The following is a 20,190-nucleotide window of genomic DNA, read 5'->3' on the forward strand; positions in this document are numbered from 1 at the left end:
GCAGAGGGCCTGAAAAATAAAATGCAGGGGTGAGTGCTGCAAACAAGCTGCCGGTGAGACTATTGGGCCTGGCTGCCATCAGTTAATAAGTGCTAGCAAGCCTTCTGCAGCTATGGGAAGCTTTGTCCAAGCCCTCCTGGGAGAGAAGAGGATGGAGGTCAGGGCATGCTCCTTAGTGAACAGAATTCAAGAGAAAACCCTGCTCCGGTGTCTGAACTCAAATTCCCGGTTTCAGTTGAGCTGCACTAGGCAGTCTGCCCTCTTCATGGAGTGAGGGGAGGACATTGCCTCCCCCCTGTGTTCCTGGCAGCAAGCAAATGCTATTTCAGTGGCTGGAGGCCTCAAAGACCCAGACATGAATGATCAATGGGCTAGAGGCTCAGGGCCAGATTCTGTTATGCTGGTGTAAACCTATTGCCCTTGGCTAATTCAGATTTACACCGGCGTTCCCGAGATCCCTCTGTCCTTTGCTGCACTGGGCCTCGCTGTGCTTGTGCTCTGCGTGTGTATGTTCGTGTGTGTAGAAAGATTATGCCACATGCACAAGCACCTGCCAACCCCCCCCACCCCCCGCCCGATGCCTTTTGTGCTTGGAAACATTTTACTCCTCGGTGCTAAATTCAGCTTTCCCTGTATCCTGGTTTTGCCCCTTCTTAAAGAGAAGCCAAGAGCTTCCCCCAAATCCCTGTGAACCTCATGGTTGGTACACCCTGCCCTATTGTGTTTCAGGCAATGTGGCCTACAGAATAGGGCAACCAGGATTTGGAAGATCTGGATTCTGTTCCCAGCTCTGCCACTGGCTTGGGGCAAGTCACTCATCTGCTCTGTGCCTCGGTTTTCCGTTTGGTAGAATGGGGATAACGTTTCTCTGCTTTTCAGCTCAATGGATGACAAGTGCTGTAGGTGCTCGAGTCCATTATTTTAGGGATCGAGCTCTAAGAAACAAGGTCCTCCTCCCCCCCCCCCCCCAGTACTACACCCTAGTGTTAAAAAAAAAAAATGCCATTGCACGATTTCTCCCAGTCACAGGCCGGGCAGCCTGCGCCCTCGTCGCTCAGAGAGACTTTGTGTTTCTCAGCCGGGGTCAATGAGTTAAGCCAGGTGTGAGAGAGGATTTCTGCTTAATTTACAACCGTTGGTTTCTCTACCAAATGACAAACAGCAGGCGTATGTGACACTCGCAAGCTGGAGGCCCAGGGAGCAGGTGGGAAGGAGTTAAGTGAGTGCCACATTGGGCCTGTTTTGAATGTGGACGATGTTGAGCTGGAGCAAGAAATCACTTCTTGGGCTGCTTAGCTGGTTAGCAGCTGGGCGAGAGCTTGTCTGTGGCCGAGTTCTGTCCTCACTTACGCACGTGCAATCCCAACGAGCGGCGTGAGGCTGCGTGGGCACCACTGAGGGAAGGGTGGCCCTAGGACTTAAACCAACAAGGCAGCAAATCAGCCTGTTGGGTTCTAGCCATCTCCAAAAGAAGCCTGGCAACGTTGGCGTCTGAGTGTAAATGCTTGAGGCAGCTGAAGGCCACGAGCTCACATGTCCCGTCTCAGCCAGAACTTGCAGATCTCAGCAGATCAATTCCTCCCCACCTCAGGGCAGGATGGCCTGTGAGGAAGCTGCTTCCCCCTGGCAGACACAGTCTCTGAAGAGGGAGCTTCATTTGTTCTCTGGGGTGTTTTTGCTGCTTTCCTTCTGGCTACATGTCCAGTGCTCTGCAGGTGGGTCTCTTTCCTCCCCTCCATGCCAAGGCTGGTGCCATCTGAAGTTGTCCCTAAATGCTCTGCTGATCTGACAGCACCTTCCACCCCAGGATTTCAAAGCACTTTACAGATTATTTAAGCCTTGTGGGCAAGTTGTACCATGATCCCCATTTACTAGATGGCGCAGAGAGGTTAAGTGACTTGCCCAAGGTCTCAGACTGTGTCAGGGCCAGGAAGAGAACCCAAGAGTCCTCACCTGGAGTCCCCTTCTTAAGTTGCTATGTCCCGTTCCCTACTCACACAGAGCTGGAGAAAGAACCCAGGGGCCCTGACCCTCAGCTCCTTGGATTTAACTCTTCCACCACACTCCAGTGAAGGGAGGAAGAAGGAGATGAAGAAACAGGAGAACTTAGCTCTTTATTCACATGCCTGGAATTCACCCCTGGCTCAGGAAAAATCCCAAGTTTCTTTCTAGTTCCAGAGCCAGGCAAGTGGCCAATCCTGCAGCAACCAGGGAGCCCTGTCTGCCCCCATCCCCCTGTAGAAGTCAGCCCCTGCGTCTGGGTGCTTTGTTGGGGCAGCCCCATTCCTAGAGCACCTGCCATGCTGGGCACGGGGTGCTTTGCTGACTCAGCAGGCTCCAGGAGCGCCGCTCTCCCCTGCCCAGGAGGCTGGGGAGGTACAGGTGGGCCGGGGTTAAAGACTGGAGTTGTTGGAATCCATCCCTGTTGCTAGTTGTCAGAAGCTGCCGTCACTAGGGGACGGCCTCCTCCTAAGACTTTTTGTTTAGTATGTTCAAGTGCGTGTGAGCTTGAGAGCCAGGAACTAATGGCCCTGGCTGCAGCCAAGTATGTGAAAGCAGGTGCTCTGCAGGCATCCCACTCCAGCAGCAACTCCTCTATTCTTGGGACCCCCCGTGCACCTCAATCCCCACCTGCAGCCCATCATGCTATTCCAAACCTAGACTTCTCACACAGCTCTGCCGACACCCCTCAGACCTGACCTGCAGTCCCCCTTTCCCCCCAACTGCAAATCCAGACTGTCTGCTCCCGCAGCTCTGACTTGTACTTCCTTTCATTAGTCACGGCCTGACCCCTTCCAAAGCTTGGTCAATGCATCTCGCTCCCAGGCTGCAGCCAGTGCTGCTGGAACTAGGGATGCTGCTGCACCCCTTGGCTTGGAGTAGGAATAACAAACACCAAAGACATGGCTTCCATCATCAGCACCCCTGGCTGCAGCTGCCTCTGCCCTCCCAGTCTCAGGCCCCTAGCAGACCGAGTCATCCACAGGCCAAACGCCGTGACTTTTTTGGTGGGGTGCAAGAACCAGAGCCAGGTGGAACCCTGGGAACTAACTTTCACATGCGCCGTGAGCAGGATGGACTCAGGGCTGTGCAGGTGACAAGCTGTAGAGTCAGCTCGCCACCCTAGCTAGACTCGTTGCCCAGGGCTTTCTGAAATCCCAGGGCTGTTTGGATTTTCCCTTTGATCTAACCATGCTCTCAGCTTGGTGCCAGGATCCCGAGCACGGGGCTGGCAGGCCGCACCCTCCGCACAAAGCCAGAGCTCCTGTGTTCCCTCCCCCCACCCCTGAGCTCAGGGCTGGAACACAGCTCCCGTCCCCTATTAGATTCTGCAAGAAGTCACCCTGCGGCTCCTCTCTGCTTTCTACTACTCCCACCTCCCAGCCCAGCAACTTTGCTACCACATACAGAATCTGAAAAACTTACTGGAAATCCTGTGCATGCAAATTCTGTCCTCTCTGCGGTGCCAGGAATTCACGCTGCAGTCCCAAGAGGGAAATGGGCTCAAAGCACACAGGCCTCCTCACACTTAATCTACCAGGCCTTGGAGTTCCTCTTCAAAGTTTCATCATAGGGTGTTGGGAGGGGGGGAGAAAAGGGGGTGCAGTCAGACAGGGCTGTGGGGGAGATGGTGGTGAAACAGCCGGTGGCGTGGGCTAGCTTCCCGAAACCTTTGACGGTTCTGATGGATAGGTCGGTGCAATATTGATTGCGACTCCCTGGCTCTTTCTCAGACACAACCAACAAACCCTTCGCTCTAGAATCCGTCAGGTTCTGACGAGGGGAACACACCAAGCTCGGAAAGCCGAGGCAGAGACACGGATGTTTGGAGAGAGCCAGCCCTTCTTCAAGCAACGCCAAGTCACGGTTTTACCAGTCCAGGCCCCCGGAGAGGTGCATCTCCACAGTGCTTTCACACAGACTGACCAGGAAAACACCGGCAAGGGCCGTGCATCTCCATTAGCTTAATAACCTGGGTAAACAAACGTATGATTGATTTCTAGAGAGAGGAGAGCGCTAAGATTGAAAATATACCTTAAATAGATGCTGCCAGGGGACTTTAAACCCCAGATGCATATTTGATAAATAAGACTTTAAATATCCTAGGATCAATACAAATTTCCCCAAAATAGAACTGGGCCTGGCTTGGGCTCTCTCACACCCTTTGCCATGTTTGCAACCCTATTATTACAGCCCCCTGCTTGCCCATGGAGCTAGCCAGGGGAACTTGACCTGAAACTGACGTGAAATTGATGAGTTGATTTCCTTCAGAGCAGCCGGAAAACAAAGGGTGAGAAGTAGTTTAATTTTTAAACAATTATTCCCTTTTACTAATCTCAGTTTTGGTTAACACAAGGAAGGAGATTTTTAGAGATGAGAGCAGAAGCAGCGAGAGCCTGAAAGCAGAGCAATGGAGTTGGGAAGGTCATTGTAGTCAGATTGTTAGAAGCCCCCCCCCCCCCTTTTTTTTTTTTTTAAGTAGTAACAGCTATGTTGTGAGCAGTTTGGAGAAAGGAGGCCTTTGTTAAAAATCCTCCCGGTCCATGTTTCTCTGGGAAAACCAGGCTGGCCATTCCTGAGCTAGATCTCTGGGGTAAAAACAAGAAGAACAAACAAACAAAACCCAACCATCCAAACCTTATTTGTACATTATTAAGATAACCCCCAACTCGGTTAAAAGTCTTTTGCAGGTCACCTTTAACTCTACCCCATAACCCCTCATCCCTCCTGCAATCTGCTTTCATCAGTTGCCACTGGAAACATAAATCTGCCTCTATTGAGTGTACCAAATGAACGACAGCTGCTTTGGGGGTAGGCTGCTATAATATTACCCTCTCCCCCCCCACACTCGCACACTATATCGGACACAGGGTCAGTCACTGCCACATAGGAAGAGCCTTTCACAGGTGGATCTTTGCATTCCTAGGACACAAGCCTCCAAAGTCCAGCTAGCTGTACCCCTCAGATCGCTGAAGCAGATCCGTCCCATCTTATACCAATGATGAATAGTAACGTACTTCATCTGGCAGAGCGGCCTCCGCCCATATGCTTTACAGCAGGCAAGGAATTCCAGAATTATGTCATAGCTGCAGCATTCATAAAGAGATGACAGCCACCAGGAGTTCCACAATTACAGCCTCCTGGTGGCTAAGTCACAGAGCAGCAGCTGGAGAGAAGAATTAAATTCTTGGGGGAAGATCTGCAGAGATTGAATCAGTTCCTTGGGAATAACAACCAGCTGTTAAGAATAAAGGGTCTCCTTACAGGCACATCGTCCTGCCTGGTGGTGTTTGCATGACAATTTCCAGCGTAACGGTGGGAGATGACTGAACCAGGCGGGACAGATGAAACGTCCGGATAATAGGGGCTTGGAGTGTGACTCCACTCTGCCCTTTAATTGCCCATCCACCCCTCATGCCCCAATTCTTCTTGGCAACTTTAGTCTTTGTATGATTCATGTCATGTTGTATCAGGGGGGTCAGGATGAAATCTGCCCCTAGAAAAATCTCTCTTTTACCCTTATAGTGGATCCCGGTTAAGTAACCCCAAGGACTCCTTTTCCAGCTCCTGTTCCACAGTGCTACCACCAAGCCAGCTACCACCTGGGGAGTAACTGGCGGGGGGGAGGGGGGAGTTATAGAGGATCGCAAATTGAATAGAGGGATGCAGTTGCGAAAAAGGCTAATATCATTCTGGGGTGTATTAAGATGCGGAGAGCAATTGTCCCGCTCTGCTCAGCCCTGACGAGGCCTCAGCGGGAGTCCTGTATCCCGTTCTGAGGGCCACTCTTTAGGAAACCTGGGTCAATTGGCTAGAGTCCAGAACAGAGCAACAGAAATGCTAAAAGCTTTAGAAAATCTGACCAACAAGGAAAGGTTAAAAACGCTGGGCACATTTAACCCTGAGAAAAGAAGACCGAGGGGAGTCCTGATAAATCTTTCAAATATGCGAAGGGCTGTTATAAAGAGGACTGTGATCAATTGTTCTCCGTGTCCACTGAAAGTAGGACAAGAAGTAATTGGCTTTATCTTCAGCAAGGGACATGCACGTTAAATAGTAGGAAGAAACTTTCTAACTCTCAGCTCTGGGACAGGCTTCCAAGGGAGGCGGTGGAATCTCTGTCACTGGAGGATTTTAAGAACAGGTTGGACGAACCCCTGTTAGGGCTGGTCTAGGTTTACTTGGTGCTGCCCCAGCACTGGGGGCTGGACTCTGTGACCTCTTCAGGTCCCTTCCAGATTTCTATGATTCTATGAATACACGAGGAGACTGGCTTGTTGCCCATGAATTCTCCAGCCTACAGTAACTCTGCACTGGGATTCACCTGCCCAGCTATTAAATTAAACCTGGCCCATTGATTCCTCCCCAAGCCTTAGGCAGTGAGACCCAGATCCACCAAGGTTATTAAGCTCCTTCCTTCCATTAATAGCAATGCAAGTTAGGAGCCTAAATACCTTCCTAGATCTGGGGTTCACCCCCTCTCCTGCCTTTCCTGGACGGGAAGAGATTCATTCTGCTTCGCTCTCCAAGTTGCAGCTTTCCCAAGTGTGCAAGCAGCTCGAGCGTGTGGGCAAATCCTTCGCAGGGAGAAGTATTAGGTGGCAAACGTATTATCTAGTCATTTATTGCACGTATTTCCAAAGCACCCAACACACTTAGTGATGCTCGCTGGGGCCGGGCGCTTGGGCCAGGATCCTCAACCACCATGATAAACAATTCACTAATCTAAGCCGTAAATTTTCACTCATGCTACTCTACTTCTCTTTCAGCAGCGTGGGCCCTGGGGTGCACTTGGGGGAAACTGGCTTTGAAAATAAAACCAGCTTCTTTAACCCCTTGGAGAGGAAGTGTGGCTAGGGCAGAGGAGGAGGAGCTAAGCCTGTGGCACATGCTGCTGACCCTCCCACCCCCGCGTGCCACATCAGGTAAATTGTTTAATCTCTCTGTGCCTCGGTTTCCCCATCTAAGTCAGCGATCGTACCTGCTGCTCAGCGTCAGGGGGCTGTGAGGCTTAGCTCATGCAGATCCACAAAGTGCTGGGAGATCTGCAGGTGAATGTTACGTTTACAGGCTGCCTAGGAAATAAACCAATCAGCAATAAATCGGGTGTGGCCAAGTGCTGGTCCTGGGGCATGTACACAGGGCCCTGGCCCCACGGCTCAGCCCTTGAACTCCGAGGGGGTCTGAGTTCAGGGCCACATGGCTGCAGGCAGCAAGCAGTGGCTGCTAGAAGCAGACACAACCTAGCCTTAATGGTGGGAGACCTGCAGGGCACGGATTGGGAGGGATTCTCAGCAGTAGCCAGGAAGGATGTGTCATCTCTCCTTCCCAGCTGGGGGAAAGCAGGGACTTCTCTGTCCCTAACGGTACATCTCCACTGCAATAAAAGACCCACAGCCCGACCGTGGCTGGCCCAGGTCAGCTGGTTGAGGCTTGCGGGATTTGGGCTGGGGGGCTATAAAATTGCAGGGCAAATCTTGTGGCTCAAACTGAAGCCTGGGCTCTGAAACCCAGTGATGGGGGGTGGGTCTCAGCGCCTAGATTCCAGTCTGAGCCCCACCATCTACCCTGCAATGTTTAGCACCATGAGCCCAAGTCAATTGACCCATGCTCTGAGACTTGGTGCTGCGGGGTTTTTTTATCTTCTCTTGATTAACAAACACACCCTGAGGAACATAGCGATTGCCAGAATGCACCAGACCGGGGTCCATCTAGGCCAGTTTCCTCTCTGAGAGTGGCCCCCACCAGCTACGGCTGCAGAAAGTGCAAGGAGATCAAGTGTCAATCTGTGGGCAGCAGATTATCTTTAACACCTGGCCTTTGCTTGGCCTGCCCTGCCTGGTGAATCTGCCCACAGCATATACCAGGATTGATTTACAACAGAGTCCAGATTATCCAAGATCTCTTCCAAACAAGCTGCTGCCATGTCTCCCGTCTCTGCTGATTCCCAGTTTATTGGTTCCCATTTCTCTAAACTGATTCCCTGTGCTCCCTGCCTTGCTTTTCCCAGTTGGTTCTCAAAGATGCTGAAGTTCAATAATTACAGATGGCTAATGTCTGGGACCAGTAGCAGATGATGCCTTCCCCAGAGCCTGGTGAAGCATTAGGGAGTCAGTTTCCTTCAGCTGCGGGCTACGTGTGGTCTCTCTCTGGGATTCAGATTAGAACAGGCTGCCCAAAAGGCAAAGTGAAACTTGGCCAAAAGCACCAAGTTATATGTAAGTTAAGCCATGGTCCAGTGTGCGTATCTCCTCCGCTGGGCCTTGTGCAGAGGATGGCGTCTATTCCAGCTCCCGGCCATAGGTCACAATCCTTTAGCTCGAGTGTAGAGGGTGATGCTTTTAGCTCCGGAGGTCTCCAGGGTCGGCCAAGGTGGGCCGTGTTTATATGTGTTTCTAAGCCCTGCATGGCTCTGACATGGGTGTTCAGCTGGTTTCAGGTCTCGAGGCAAGCTGAGCCCAGATCTTGTGTGCTCTCCCAACTCTTTCCAGCTAGCCTTGATCTCACTGGGAGGGAGCTGCCAGGATCGGACGGAGTTTTGCTTTTGGGGCAAGGTGGTGGAATTTAGTGGGTTTTGACTGAATTTCACAGTTTTTTGAGGGAGTTGTTTGAACCGCAAAGAGAAACTCAAGACTGTGGCCGAAGCTTAAGGGCTGCAAAGCCCCCGCAGGCGGTGGCCAAAGAAATGGAACCCAGGAGCTCCCCAGAGCTCTGCTTGGCATGTCATGGGGGGAAGGCAACAACTTAAACAGCCAAAGCTGCAAGCAGCCTGCAGCCTCTTCCCTGGGGCTGGGACCTTCAAGTGGTTAGGTTTTCAACAAGCTTTGCCAACCAGGCCCTCCCCTATTTGGAAACAACATTTTGATCCACTCCAGGTGAAGGCTGCCTGCTGGCATCAGAGAAAAACAGCAGCACAGATGTCAAAAACAGGTTTCAGAGGGGTAGCTGTGTTAGTCTGTATCAGCAAAAACGAGGAGTCCTTGGGGCACTGTAGAGACGAACACATTTATTTAGGCATAAGAATATAAAAAAGAATCCCTCGCAAGGGCCAGACCGGAGCGTCCAGCCCCTTCTCTGACCGTGGCCAGCACTTCGGAGGAAGATGCAAGAGACCTTAAAATGCTGGATTATAGCTCAAGCTCTCCAGGGGGAGGGTCCTTCCTGACCACATGGGGTTTGCTTTGCGCCCTGAAGCATGAGGTTTTCTACCCCTGTTCATTCTTTACCTCCCCGCCGGGGTCTGGCTGGGGGGGCTGCTCGGCCCCAGAAATGCCCGACCTTTTACTGAGTAACAAGCTCACCGCCGTTTGGCTGGCGGGGGAAGGGAAACCACGGCGCTGGGCTGCGAGACGCCGCCGGAGAACGCATCGTAGCTGAGCCCGGAGCGGGACCCCCCGCCCCAGCCAGGTGGGGGAAGCCGGGAAGCGACTAAGAGCCCAGCAGGCGGAGTCCCCACCCGCTCCGGCCCAGTAAGTCGCCGGGCTGCGCGGAGGGAGGGGCTGGGGGAGGAGAGAAAGGGCCCGGGGAGGAGGCGAGGTGACATGTGAGTGTAAGCAAAAGGCAGGTGGGAAGTCGAGCGGCATGGAGAGGGGCCGGGGAGAGCTCGGGGCTGGGAGGGCGGCGGAGGCTCGGAGTCCTGCGCGATTCGCTGCGCTTTGACGCTAACCAGCCCCCCGGAGTGCCATGTAAACTGCAACTCCTGGAAACTTCGGCGGCGGCTCTGCCAGGCTTCGGCGCAGGAGCCTCGGGACGCGCCCGCCGCCCCCCGCCGCCGAGGTGGGGGGGCTCTCCCCGCTGCTCGGGGAGGGACGCTGCGTGTCGCCCTCCACCCCAGCCCGCTCCAGCTCCATCGCCGCCCCTTTCGGATGGGCTGAGGCTGCGGGACGTCCCGGGCTCCTTTCCCGGCCTCCTGCGCGGAGCGCACCGGGCGGACCCGCACTTGCAGGGGCGCGCGGTCCCCTCGCTGCCCGGGGCAGGAGCGCCAGCAAAGGGCCCCCCTTCGGGGAGCCAGGGGGCGCGCGGGGAGCTCCCCTCCCTCCGTCCCAGCCCGGGGCCCGGACTCGCCTGAAGCTCGGGCCATGCGGGGCCGGCCCGTCCGGGGGCCCCGCTCCCTGCCCTGAGCGCGCCATGGCCGGGCTGCAGCCGCCCGGCGAGGGGGACCTCCCCATGCTCTCGCCGCCCCCGATCCCCGGCGACCCCCGGCGCGGGGAGTTCGTCGCCCTGACCGCGGTGCAGACGGAGAAGAGCGAGCCGCCCGCGGGCAGCCCCCGGCGCCTGGGGCTGCTGGGGACCCCGCTGCCAGCGCCGCCCGGCGGGGCCGCCTCCCGCTCCGCCGCGCACAAGCGCTATCGGCGCCTTCAGAACTGTCTCTACAACGTGCTGGAGAGACCCCGCGGCTGGGCGTTCGTCTACCACGCCTTCATGTGAGTCCGCCTGCCCCCCAGCCTGCCCCCCAGCGACCCGCCTTCCTGTGAGGCCGCCTGCCCCCCAGCCTGCCCCCCATCCCCTCCAGCCTGCCCCCCCCAGCGACCCGCCTTCCTGTGAGGCCGCCTGCCCCCCAGCCTGCCCCCCAGCGACCCGCCTTCCTGTGAGGCCGCCTGCCCCCCAGCCTGCCCCCCATCCCCTCCAGCCTGCCCCCCCCAGCGACCCGCCTTCATGTGAGTCCGCCTGCCCCCCAGCCTGCCCCCCAGCGACCCGCCTTCCTGTGAGGCCGCCTGCCCCCCAGCCTGCCCCCCAGCGACCCGCCTTCCTGTGAGGCCGCCTGCCCCCATCCCCGTCCCCCCCAGCCTGCCCCCCAGCGACCCGCCTTCCTGTGAGGCCGCCTGCCCCCCAGCCTGCCCCCCAGCGACCCGCCTTCCTGTGAGGCCGCCTGCCCCCATCCCCGTCCCCCCCAGCCTGCCCCCCAGCGACCCGCCTTCCTGTGAGGCCGCCTGCCCCCCAGCCTGCCCCCCAGCGACCCGCCTTCCTGTGAGGCCGCCTGCCCCCCAGCCTGCCCCCCAGCGACCCGCCTTCCTGTGAGGCCGCCTGCCCCCATCCCCGTCCCCCCCAGCCTGCCCCCCAGCGACCCGCCTTCCTGTGAGGCCGCCTGCCCCCCAGCCTGCCCCCCAGCGACCCGCCTTCCTGTGAGGCCGCCTGCCCCCCAGCCTGCCCCCCAGCGACCCGCCTTCCTGTGAGGCCGCCTGCCCCCCAGCGACCCGCCTTCCTGTGAGGCCGCCTGCCCCCCAGCGACCCGCCTTCCTGTGAGGCCGCCTGCCCCCCAGCGACCCGCCTTCCTGTGAGGCCGCCTGCCCCCCCCAGCGACCCGCCTTCCTGTGAGGCCGCCTGCCCCCCCCAGCGACCCGCCTTCCTGTGAGGCCGCCTGCCCCCCAGCCTGCCCCCCAGCGACCCGCCTTCCTGTGAGGCCGCCTGCCCCCATCCCCGTCCCCTCCAGCCTGCCCCCCCCAGCGACCCGCCTTCCTGTGAGTCCGCCGGGCCCCCAGCCTGCCCCCCCCAGCGACCCGCCTTCCTGTGAGTCCGCCGGGCCCCCAGCCTGCCCCCCCCAGCGACCCGCCTTCCTGCGAGTCCGCCGGGCCCCCAGCCTGCCCCCCCCAGCGACCCGCCTTCCTGCGAGTCCGCCGGGCCCCCATCCCCGTCCCCTCCAGCCTGCCCCCCAGCGACCCGCCTTCCTGTGAGTCCGCCTGCCCCCCAGCCTGCCCCCCCAGCGACCCGCCTTCCTGTGAGTCCGCCTGCCCCCCAGCCTGCCCCCCCAGCGACCCGCCTTCCTGTGAGTCCGCCTGCCCCCCAGCCTGCCCCCCCAGCGACCCGCCTTCCTGTGAGTCCGCCTGCCCCCCAGCCTGCCCCCCCAGCGACCCGCCTTCCTGTGAGTCCGCCTGCCCCCCAGCCTGCCCCCCCAGCGACCCGCCTTCCTGTGAGTCCGCCTGCCCCCCAGCCTGCCCCCCCAGCGACCCGCCTTCCTGTGAGTCCGCCTGCCCCCCAGCCTGCCCCCCCAGCGACCCGCCTTCCTGTGAGTCCGCCTGCCCCCCAGCCTGCCCCCCCAGCGACCCGCCTTCCTGTGAGTCCGCCTGCCCCCCAGCCTGCCCCCCCAGCGACCCGCCTTCCTGTGAGTCCGCCTGCCCCCCAGCCTGCCCCCCCAGCGACCCGCCTTCCTGTGAGTCCGCCTGCCCCCCAGCCTGCCCCCCCAGCGACCCGCCTTCCTGTGAGTCCGCCTGCCCCCCAGCCTGCCCCCCCAGCGACCCGCCTTCCTGTGAGTCCGCCTGCCCCCCAGCCTGCCCCCCCAGCGACCCGCCTTCCTGTGAGTCCGCCTGCCCCCCAGCCTGCCCCCCCAGCGACCCGCCTTCCTGTGAGTCCGCCTGCCCCCCAGCCTGCCCCCCCAGCGACCCGCCTTCCTGTGAGTCCGCCTGCCCCCCAGCCTGCCCCCCCAGCGACCCGCCTTCCTGTGAGTCCGCCTGCCCCCCAGCCTGCCCCCCCAGCGACCCGCCTTCCTGTGAGTCCGCCTGCCCCCCCAGCCTGCCCCCCCAGCGACCCGCCTTCCTGTGAGTCCGCCTGCCCCCCCAGCGACCCGCCTTCCTGTGAGTCCGCCTGCCCCCCCAGCCTGCCCCCCCAGCGACTCGCCTTCCTGTGAGTCCGCCTGCCCCCCAGCCTGCCCCCCCAGCGACTCGCCTTCCTGTGAGTCCGCCTGCCCCCCAGCCTGCCCCCCCAGCGACTCGCCTTCCTGTGAGTCCGCCTGCCCCCCAGCCTGCCCCCCCAGCGACTCGCCTTCCTGTGAGTCCGCCTGCCCCCCAGCCTGCCCCCCCAGCGACTCGCCTTCCTGTGAGTCCGCCTGCCCCCCAGCCTGCCCCCCCCAGCGACCCGCCTTCCTGTGAGTCCGCCTGCCCCCCCAGCCTGCCCCCCCCAGCGACCCGCCTTCCTGTGAGTCCGCCTGCCCCCCAGCCTGCCCCCCCCAGCGACCCGCCTTCCTGTGAGTCCGCCTGCCCCCCAGCCTGCCCCCCCCAGCGACCCGCCTTCCTGTGAGTCCGCCTGCCCCCCAGCCTGCCCCCCCCAGCGACCCGCCTTCCTGTGAGTCCGCCTGCCCCCCAGCCTGCCCCCCCCAGCGACCCGCCTTCCTGTGAGTCCGCCTGCCCCCCAGCCTGCCCCCCCCAGCGACCCGCCTTCCTGTGAGTCCGCCGGGCCCCCATCCCCGTCCCCTCCAGCCTGCCCCCCCCCAGCTACCTGCCTTCCTGTGAGTCCGCCGGGCCCCCAGCCTGCCCCCCCCCAGCTACCCGCCTTCATGTGAGTCTGCCGGGCACCCACCTGGGGGGCGCCCTACCCCTTTCCCTCCAGCCTGATACCCAGCTACCTGCCTTCATGTGGGTCCCACCAGGCCCTCAGCCTGGAGCAGGTTCCCATCCCTGGGCCCCCCCCAACCTGTCCTCGACCCCTGGCTCCTCGGTGCCCTCAGCCTGACACCCATTCACCCACCTTCATGTGGCCCTGTCTGACCCCTAGGTCCCTAACCTCACCACATCCCTGGGGTGGCAGGGTCCAGCATGTGAGAGGGGTCCCAGCCTGACCCTTCAGGATAACACCATCCTCTGAGCCCCCCCAGCCCTTTCCCCCATCTACACACCTTCATCCCAGTACTGGGCCAGGTTGGCTCATCTGTAGGGGTCCCATCAACTATTCCCCCATCTCTATCCTGACCCCTAATCTCCCAAGGACCAGCCCACCAATCTAATCCCCAGGAGGTCCCTCATCCTCCTTCCCCAGCGCCATGTGTTTGTGTGGGTACTGTGGCTCCTGCATAACCCCACCATCCACACCTCACAACTATTAGGCTCTTGCCTGAGTTCTGAATAGGGGAGCATCCCCGGTCCCCATCCCAGTCCTCACTGCACCACTCCAGTCTGCATAGACAGTACCCATCTCCCAATGCTGGTCCCCATGGGGGTCCTTCTAGTCTCCAGTCTCGGGTTTCATCTCCACTCTTTTTCACCAGTCCCCTTTTCTCCTCGCCCACATCCTTTCTCTCAGGGCTGATTCCTACCCGAGCTTCTTTCCAGTCCTTCCTCCGCTCCACCCCTCTTCCGCCAATGCTATCCTAACCCTGAAGTCCTTTCTTGATCCAGTATCCACCAGCTTCTAGTCCTGATCCCCTTCCGCCATTTCAGCCCACCTTTCACAATCCATCTCTTCCTTCCAGGTGGCCAGTTCTCTTGTCAATCCCCTTTCTACCTTAAACCCCCTGCAAAGAGCTCTCAACTGCCAGCAGAACCTGCTGGGGGAGTCCCCAGGGGTCCACATTCCTCTGTCTTGTCTCCATGTGAATGTAAAGAATCCATACCTGCTTGCATACAGCTTCAAAACTCTTCCAAAATTTGCACTAGTTTCCTACGAATTCAGTTCACACCTTTCAAATCCAGGTACATGTTGTTAACAGCCTTGTCTGTGTTCCACTTCATTGACTAGTGTGTTGAGTTTTCGACTAACATCTTATTTTGGGAGGAGGGGGGTTGGGTTACAAACAACTTTTGTGGCTTGCTTTTTTAAAAAAAAAGCACTCCATTGTTTGAACTTTGTGTCAAGTCTCAGACGAGGTGAGAATACCTCCCAGATCATTTCCTCTCAGTTTGTTTCTTTTTCAAGTTTCAGAGTAACAGCCGTGTTAATCTGTATTCGCAAAAAGAAAAGGAGGACTTGTGGCACCTTAGAGACTAAAAGGTTAGTCTGTAAGGTGCCACAAGTACTCCTTTTCTTTTTTCTTTTTCAAGTTTGAGATAGTATCTTCTGCTTTGCATGACTTCAAATTAAAAAGGTAGGGGTTTTTTAGTGTTAAATAACAATGTTGATAGTTTATTAGCTCCAAGCCCTGGAATGGACCCAGAACATAAACACAGGCTTGCTTTCTGGGTCTGCCTTCCCTAGATATTAACTGGCCCGAAGGTTTTGCGGCTGTCATGAACTATAGCGTAGCTGTGATAATCCAGGAAAGCAAATGGAACCCCTGAAAAAAAAACCCTTTCCCAGCATGGGAAATGATGTATGTATTGTGGCCCAAGGGATATTGGTTGCTTAGTTTAGCTTCTTTCTGAAGAAACAAAAGATTTGTGTTAATCCCCCTTCAGATTTTGACCCTAAAGTTTTTGTTTGACTGTTTGGAATTTTAAAATTTAAAAATCAAAGCAGCTCAAACATAATAATACTAAAGACCTAGAAATGGGATGAGTTGCCCTCCATTCTCGCTTGGAGAGAAAACAAGAAACATTTGTCTGACTATTTCTGTTTATTTTTCTTAAAATGCAAATCAAGGGTCTGTCCTAGAAAGAACTCTTGACTTTCAGAAAGGCAGGAGCGGTGATGCCTTGGTTCTACAGGGCTGGGCCCTAGAAAAACAATCCTCACTTAACAGATCTCTGGTGGGTGAGCTGCCTGGTATGTACATGAGTCTGTTAATTTCATTAACAAACTCCCATTCTCAGGGATGGCAAAGGGAAGCCAGCGTCATTTATCAAACCGTGACTTAGAAGGGAACGGACTTGTGTGTGCGTGCTCTGGGGAGACACGGAATGAAGAGTGATTGCGTTAGAGGACACCAGCTCAGCACGGGCTGTGACATGATTGGTTTTGAATAGAATGCAAGGCATTCATGATCGGTGCCTTACAAGTGCAGTGCAGACATTTCTTGGGTTCAGCAGAAAGGGTAATTATTGAGAAACGAAAGGGGGACCAGGAGGCCTCCAAACCTTGTGTTGCTCCAGTGTCAGCTGGTGTTAATTTGGGGGAATGGGGCTTTGCCACAGAAAATTAGCGAGTTGTCTTTCTGCCTAATTAGATAGCTTGTGATTTTTTTGTGCTTAAAACAGTTGCAATGGTGCTCTGGGTAAATAGGAGGTCCATAAATCAAAGAGCAGGTGTTCTGTGTCCCAGAGGCACGTTTTTTCCTCTTTTAAGTGGGTTATTTCAGCCAGCGTGCTCTTACCGTATTTCTCTTTAGTTATACAAAGGCAAAGGAAGAAACGGCAGTAGGAAAACTCCCTGCCCTGATCCTAGGGTGCTAGCTCCCTTGGCAGAAGTGTTGGGAACCTCTTTGCATAGGTAGAATGAATTAGGAACCAATGTCTGCCCCATGAAAGGGTCTCTCCCTGGGTGGAACGCCACTGGAATTATGCATATTGGAATCGGGCTAGATCTGTAAGGGAGACTCAAACACTAGGCACTGCAATGCCAACTCTGCGTGCCTTGCTGCCTGGCGGGAGTCACCCAGTCTCCCTGTTCCATGCAAGGGGCGTGTTAAGTGCCTAAAAAAAGGACCCACAAAAGTCAGTGGCTGAGTGATCTGCCTAAGCTAGCCAAGAGGAAATGCCAAGGGAAGAAGCCAAAGGGAGTTAGGCATCAAAGTCTGGGCTGGAGGGAGGATGCCTCCATCTGCTTGGGATTCACAGCCATGTGTACCCTTCTGAAGTTGGGCACCTACACCCTTTCTCCTTGGGGGTGCACAAAGGAGGAGTCCCCCTTGCCACATGTAGCTCAGCAGTTCGAACGCTCGCCCAGGAAGTCGAGAGACCCAGAATCAAATCCCCCTCCCACCCCCACAGCCTTGCGTGGAGCAGGGACTTGGCTATCCTGCCTTCCAAGCAAGTGCTCCAACCACTGGGGGTAAGGAGCTCTGGGGCAGGTCTCTCTCAACCTCTCCTTGGAGCTGTGCCACACGGCACAAATATTCTAGGTTTCTTGGGCCAGAGAGAGAGAGATCGACTCTATATCCCGGTGACTGGATGTTCATTGCCTCATCTCCTCTTGCAGCAGCCTTGCTCTGTGCTAGGTTCGATCTGGTGGGTGGCCACTGAAAACGCCTCCCGGGTCAGGCCCCACAGGTGAAATATGTAGGGCAATGCCCAGTGTGAGGATGCTGCTGGACTCAGAGTGAGCTGGGTGTCAGGATTTATGTGGCATTGCACATGCCCGATGGCAGAAATGTAGTCACCCTGGGGAATTTATTGGGGGCGGGGGGGAGTTTGATGTCTAAGGAGTGTAGGTGCCCGTGGGGTTAGGCAGCAGCTGGGTGGGGACTTTAAGGCTCCATATTTTGGGCTTGGGTCCTGAAGAGGCATTGAGGTTCCTAATTCGCTTTGTGGATCTAGCCCTTGCTCTGCAAAGCAAGAGAGCTGAAAAACGCGGCTGAGAGGGGAACATATGCGCAGAAAGGGAAGTGTGGTTAAGCGGTGGGAGCCTGTGTCTGGGTGGAAGCGCTGCTAGATTCTCTTCTAGGTGGTACCGCTGCTCGTGGCTTTGTGCAACTTGCAGGGGAGCTGCGTCTCTGTGCCACTGGTTTCCCCAGAAGCCCAACCCGGGCATTACCACCCGTGCCTGGAAGAGAGGGCAGCAGCCTACCTCATTCGTCTCTGTAAAGGGAGTTGAACTCCTTGGCTGAGTGGAGCACTACGGGGGGCCTGATAGGACACCCGCTGGAAATCTGAGCGAGAGACCTGCGAGTGTGTGAAGTGCAGAGTGCCTCAGACAGAGGATAAAGAGCAGCAGGTTTGCACATGTAAATAAATATCTATTTAGACCCTTTCTGACAGCAGGTCCCTTCCTGTTTCGTTTTTCGCGATGCAAGGCATATGTGGATTTCTTTTCCCCCCCCCTTCCAAATTCTGATTTAAAGCTCAAAGAGTCTGAATGTCTTTGAAGGAGCCGTAGATTCTCCATGCTGCCGTGCGAATGAGCTTCCAAAGCACCCAAAGGTTTGCTGAGGCAGCTTGGGCTAGTGGGTAGAGCAGTGGGGCTGGGGAGACCAGGATTCTAGCCCCAGCTCCAAGACTGACCTCTTGTAAGACCTAGGGTGAACCTGTGCCCTTCTCTCTCTCCACCCCCGCCCCCTTTGTCTAGTCTATTTAGATTGTGAGCACTTCGGGGCAGGGCCTGTCTCTTGTGCTGTGCGTGTGAGCGTGAGAAGGGCTGGAGGATAATGACTGCCTAGATCTACTCTTAGCAGGGCGGTGTTGTGGCATTACTCTGCCCTTAGGACAGATTTGAATGGGGAGCGGGTAGCCTGCTCCTCTGCTCTCCTCCGACAGCAGCAGGGTCCAATGCAGCGACGCTGCACGTTCCCCAGCCGGATGTCCTTGGGGCCGTGTCCAGGTCTATCGGTGGGTTCAGCCACAAGTGGGACAAGCGAAAGTGCTGGGATTGTGTCTCCTAGTCGCTGTTCAAAGCCTGCTCAGGCCTCGTGGGAAAACCCTGCTGAGCGCTCTCTGCAGAGATCGCTCTGCTCACAGACCAGTGCCAACGTCCCGAGCTGCGGTTGGCTTTCTTTTATTTCATTTTTTCCTCCTTCCGCGTCCCTCTTAACTTGCTCCAGGTGTTTTCATGGGGATGGGGTGGGGAGAGTGGAGGGAAAGCTCCCAAAGACTCTCTCTATTTTATGCCTGGCTAATTTTGGGTAGGGGGGACCTGTAGTTTGGCTTGCAGTGCCATTAACCCACAGCTCGGTGTCTCATGAGACGCAGCCAGGGCCTAATCAAGGAGGAGAGTTGAAGCTGCAAGAAGCTTCTCCCAGACCAACCAGGGGTTTGACCCTACGTGTCGGCTGGATCTTCAGAAGCAGGAATATTTCTAAACAGGGTTTACTCAGTGCTTGAGCAGCGATTTGAACTCCCCTGGGGAATCTTTTGCTAACTTGGCGTGTGGGTAGCAATTAGACTCTGGTTCCAAATTGCCTGCAATCTCCCCGGGAGAAAGTGTCGTGATCGAACATGCTGAGAGAAAGTGCCCCTGGATTTGAATCTGAGAAGAGGGAAAGGAAGTGGCTTGCTCATGTCAGTATATCTCCGGGAAACTAGGAACTACATCAGACTGGGAATCAGGACACCTGCCTTCTGATCCTGGCTCTACCCATGACCCTGGGCAAAGTCAGTTCCCTCCCACCTCCTCTGGCCTCAGTTTCCCCATCTTACAGATGGAAAGCATGGTATTTCCCTATGCGTTTTTTTAAAGTGCGTGGAGATCTCCGGCTGGAAGAGTGCTGTGGAAGTGCTGAGTATTGCATATTCACTGACATGCCTGTGCTAAGCCCCGGTCCCACTGCGCCATGCAGCTGGCTGCTCTGCCTGCAGGCCCAGGGCGTGTTCTTCCCTCTGTACCATGCGCTCGATTTCTGTGGGCCCAGGAAGGAGTTCAGCAGGCAGCCACCGGTGCACCTGCGCTCTCGCTGCTCTGGCCCATTTCACAAGCTGGTCTTAGCCAGGCAGGAGGTGCACTCCAGGCACCATAAGTCAGAGCTGGCAGGTACCGCCATGGGGGCCAAGGTGGTGGGGCTGGGTGTGGGGAATGGAAGACTGGAGTGGAGGGGGTGAGCAGCTGGTGCCGCATGACTGGGAGGACAGGAGGTGTTTGGCGTCAGAGAGTGGGAGACCCCCCCACACACACCTAAAAATAGCTAAGATCAGCACCAACCAGTAAGTGTGAGGCTGCGTGTCCAGGCTGCTGTATACCTGCTTAGGCACATGTATGTGCCAAGCCTGTGCGGGCTGCGTGTGCATCCCCTGCCTTTTGGCGTGTGAGTGTGTTTAGCTCTTGCTGCAAGAGCCCGAGCCACGCCAGTACAGTGCCAGGCCGTCAGAAGCAGCCAGGATGTCACGACCGTGCTCTCCCATCTTGGTTTTGGGGAGCTATAATTCAGTGGTAACAGAATGTACGAACTGGGAACTGAATGTGCGAGTCACAGCCTGTTAAGGGGGGGGGGGGGGAGTGGGTCTGATTTAAGCTAGCCTAGTGAGGTAGCAGGATGGATTTGTCACTTGATAACAGGGCATCTGCATTCCCCAGGGGGAGATCAGACAGGAGCCGGTCTGCCATCTGTAACTCTTCTCGGGACCCTCAAAGTCGTTCGCTGGGGTGGTTTTTTTTCTTTGTTTGTTGTTGTTGGGGGGGAGGGGGTTGTGTGCGCAAATGTTGTGCTGGAAACAAAGATCCTCCTGCGAGGAATGAAGGGTGACAGCTGGCGAGGAAGGGCTGGTAGTCATATATTACACAGATTTTGCTGTGCTCTGAAAGAAGAAAGGGAAGGAGAATCTTGCGTTCAAAGAGTAATGAGTGGTGCGTGCACACACAACACACACACGCGCCATCCAGCCCCCCCATAACTCCAGTGGAACAAGACTATCCACTAGAGCCCCTAGTACAGCGCTGCCAAGCAAGGGGCTGTACTGGGGC

General features: G+C 56.7%; 1 protein-coding gene across 1 annotated transcript in view; it reads left to right on the forward strand.

Annotated features, from left to right (window-relative positions):
- The first annotated feature begins 9,606 nt into the window (after positions 1-9,606).
- Positions 9,607-20,190, forward strand: part of KCNQ4 (potassium voltage-gated channel subfamily Q member 4) — a 79,492-nt gene continuing 68,908 nt past the window's right edge. Inside the window, exon 1 of the mRNA XM_084609719.1 lies at positions 9,607-10,424. Within this exon, the coding sequence (XP_084465845.1) occupies positions 10,129-10,424 (296 nt within the window). The 5' untranslated portion in view covers positions 9,607-10,128. The remainder of the gene's footprint in view (positions 10,425-20,190) is intronic.

Source organism: Lepidochelys olivacea (assembly GCF_965140295.1).
Source record: "Lepidochelys olivacea isolate rLepOli2 genome assembly, chromosome: 19".
Lineage (NCBI taxonomy): Eukaryota > Metazoa > Chordata > Testudines > Cheloniidae > Lepidochelys > Lepidochelys olivacea.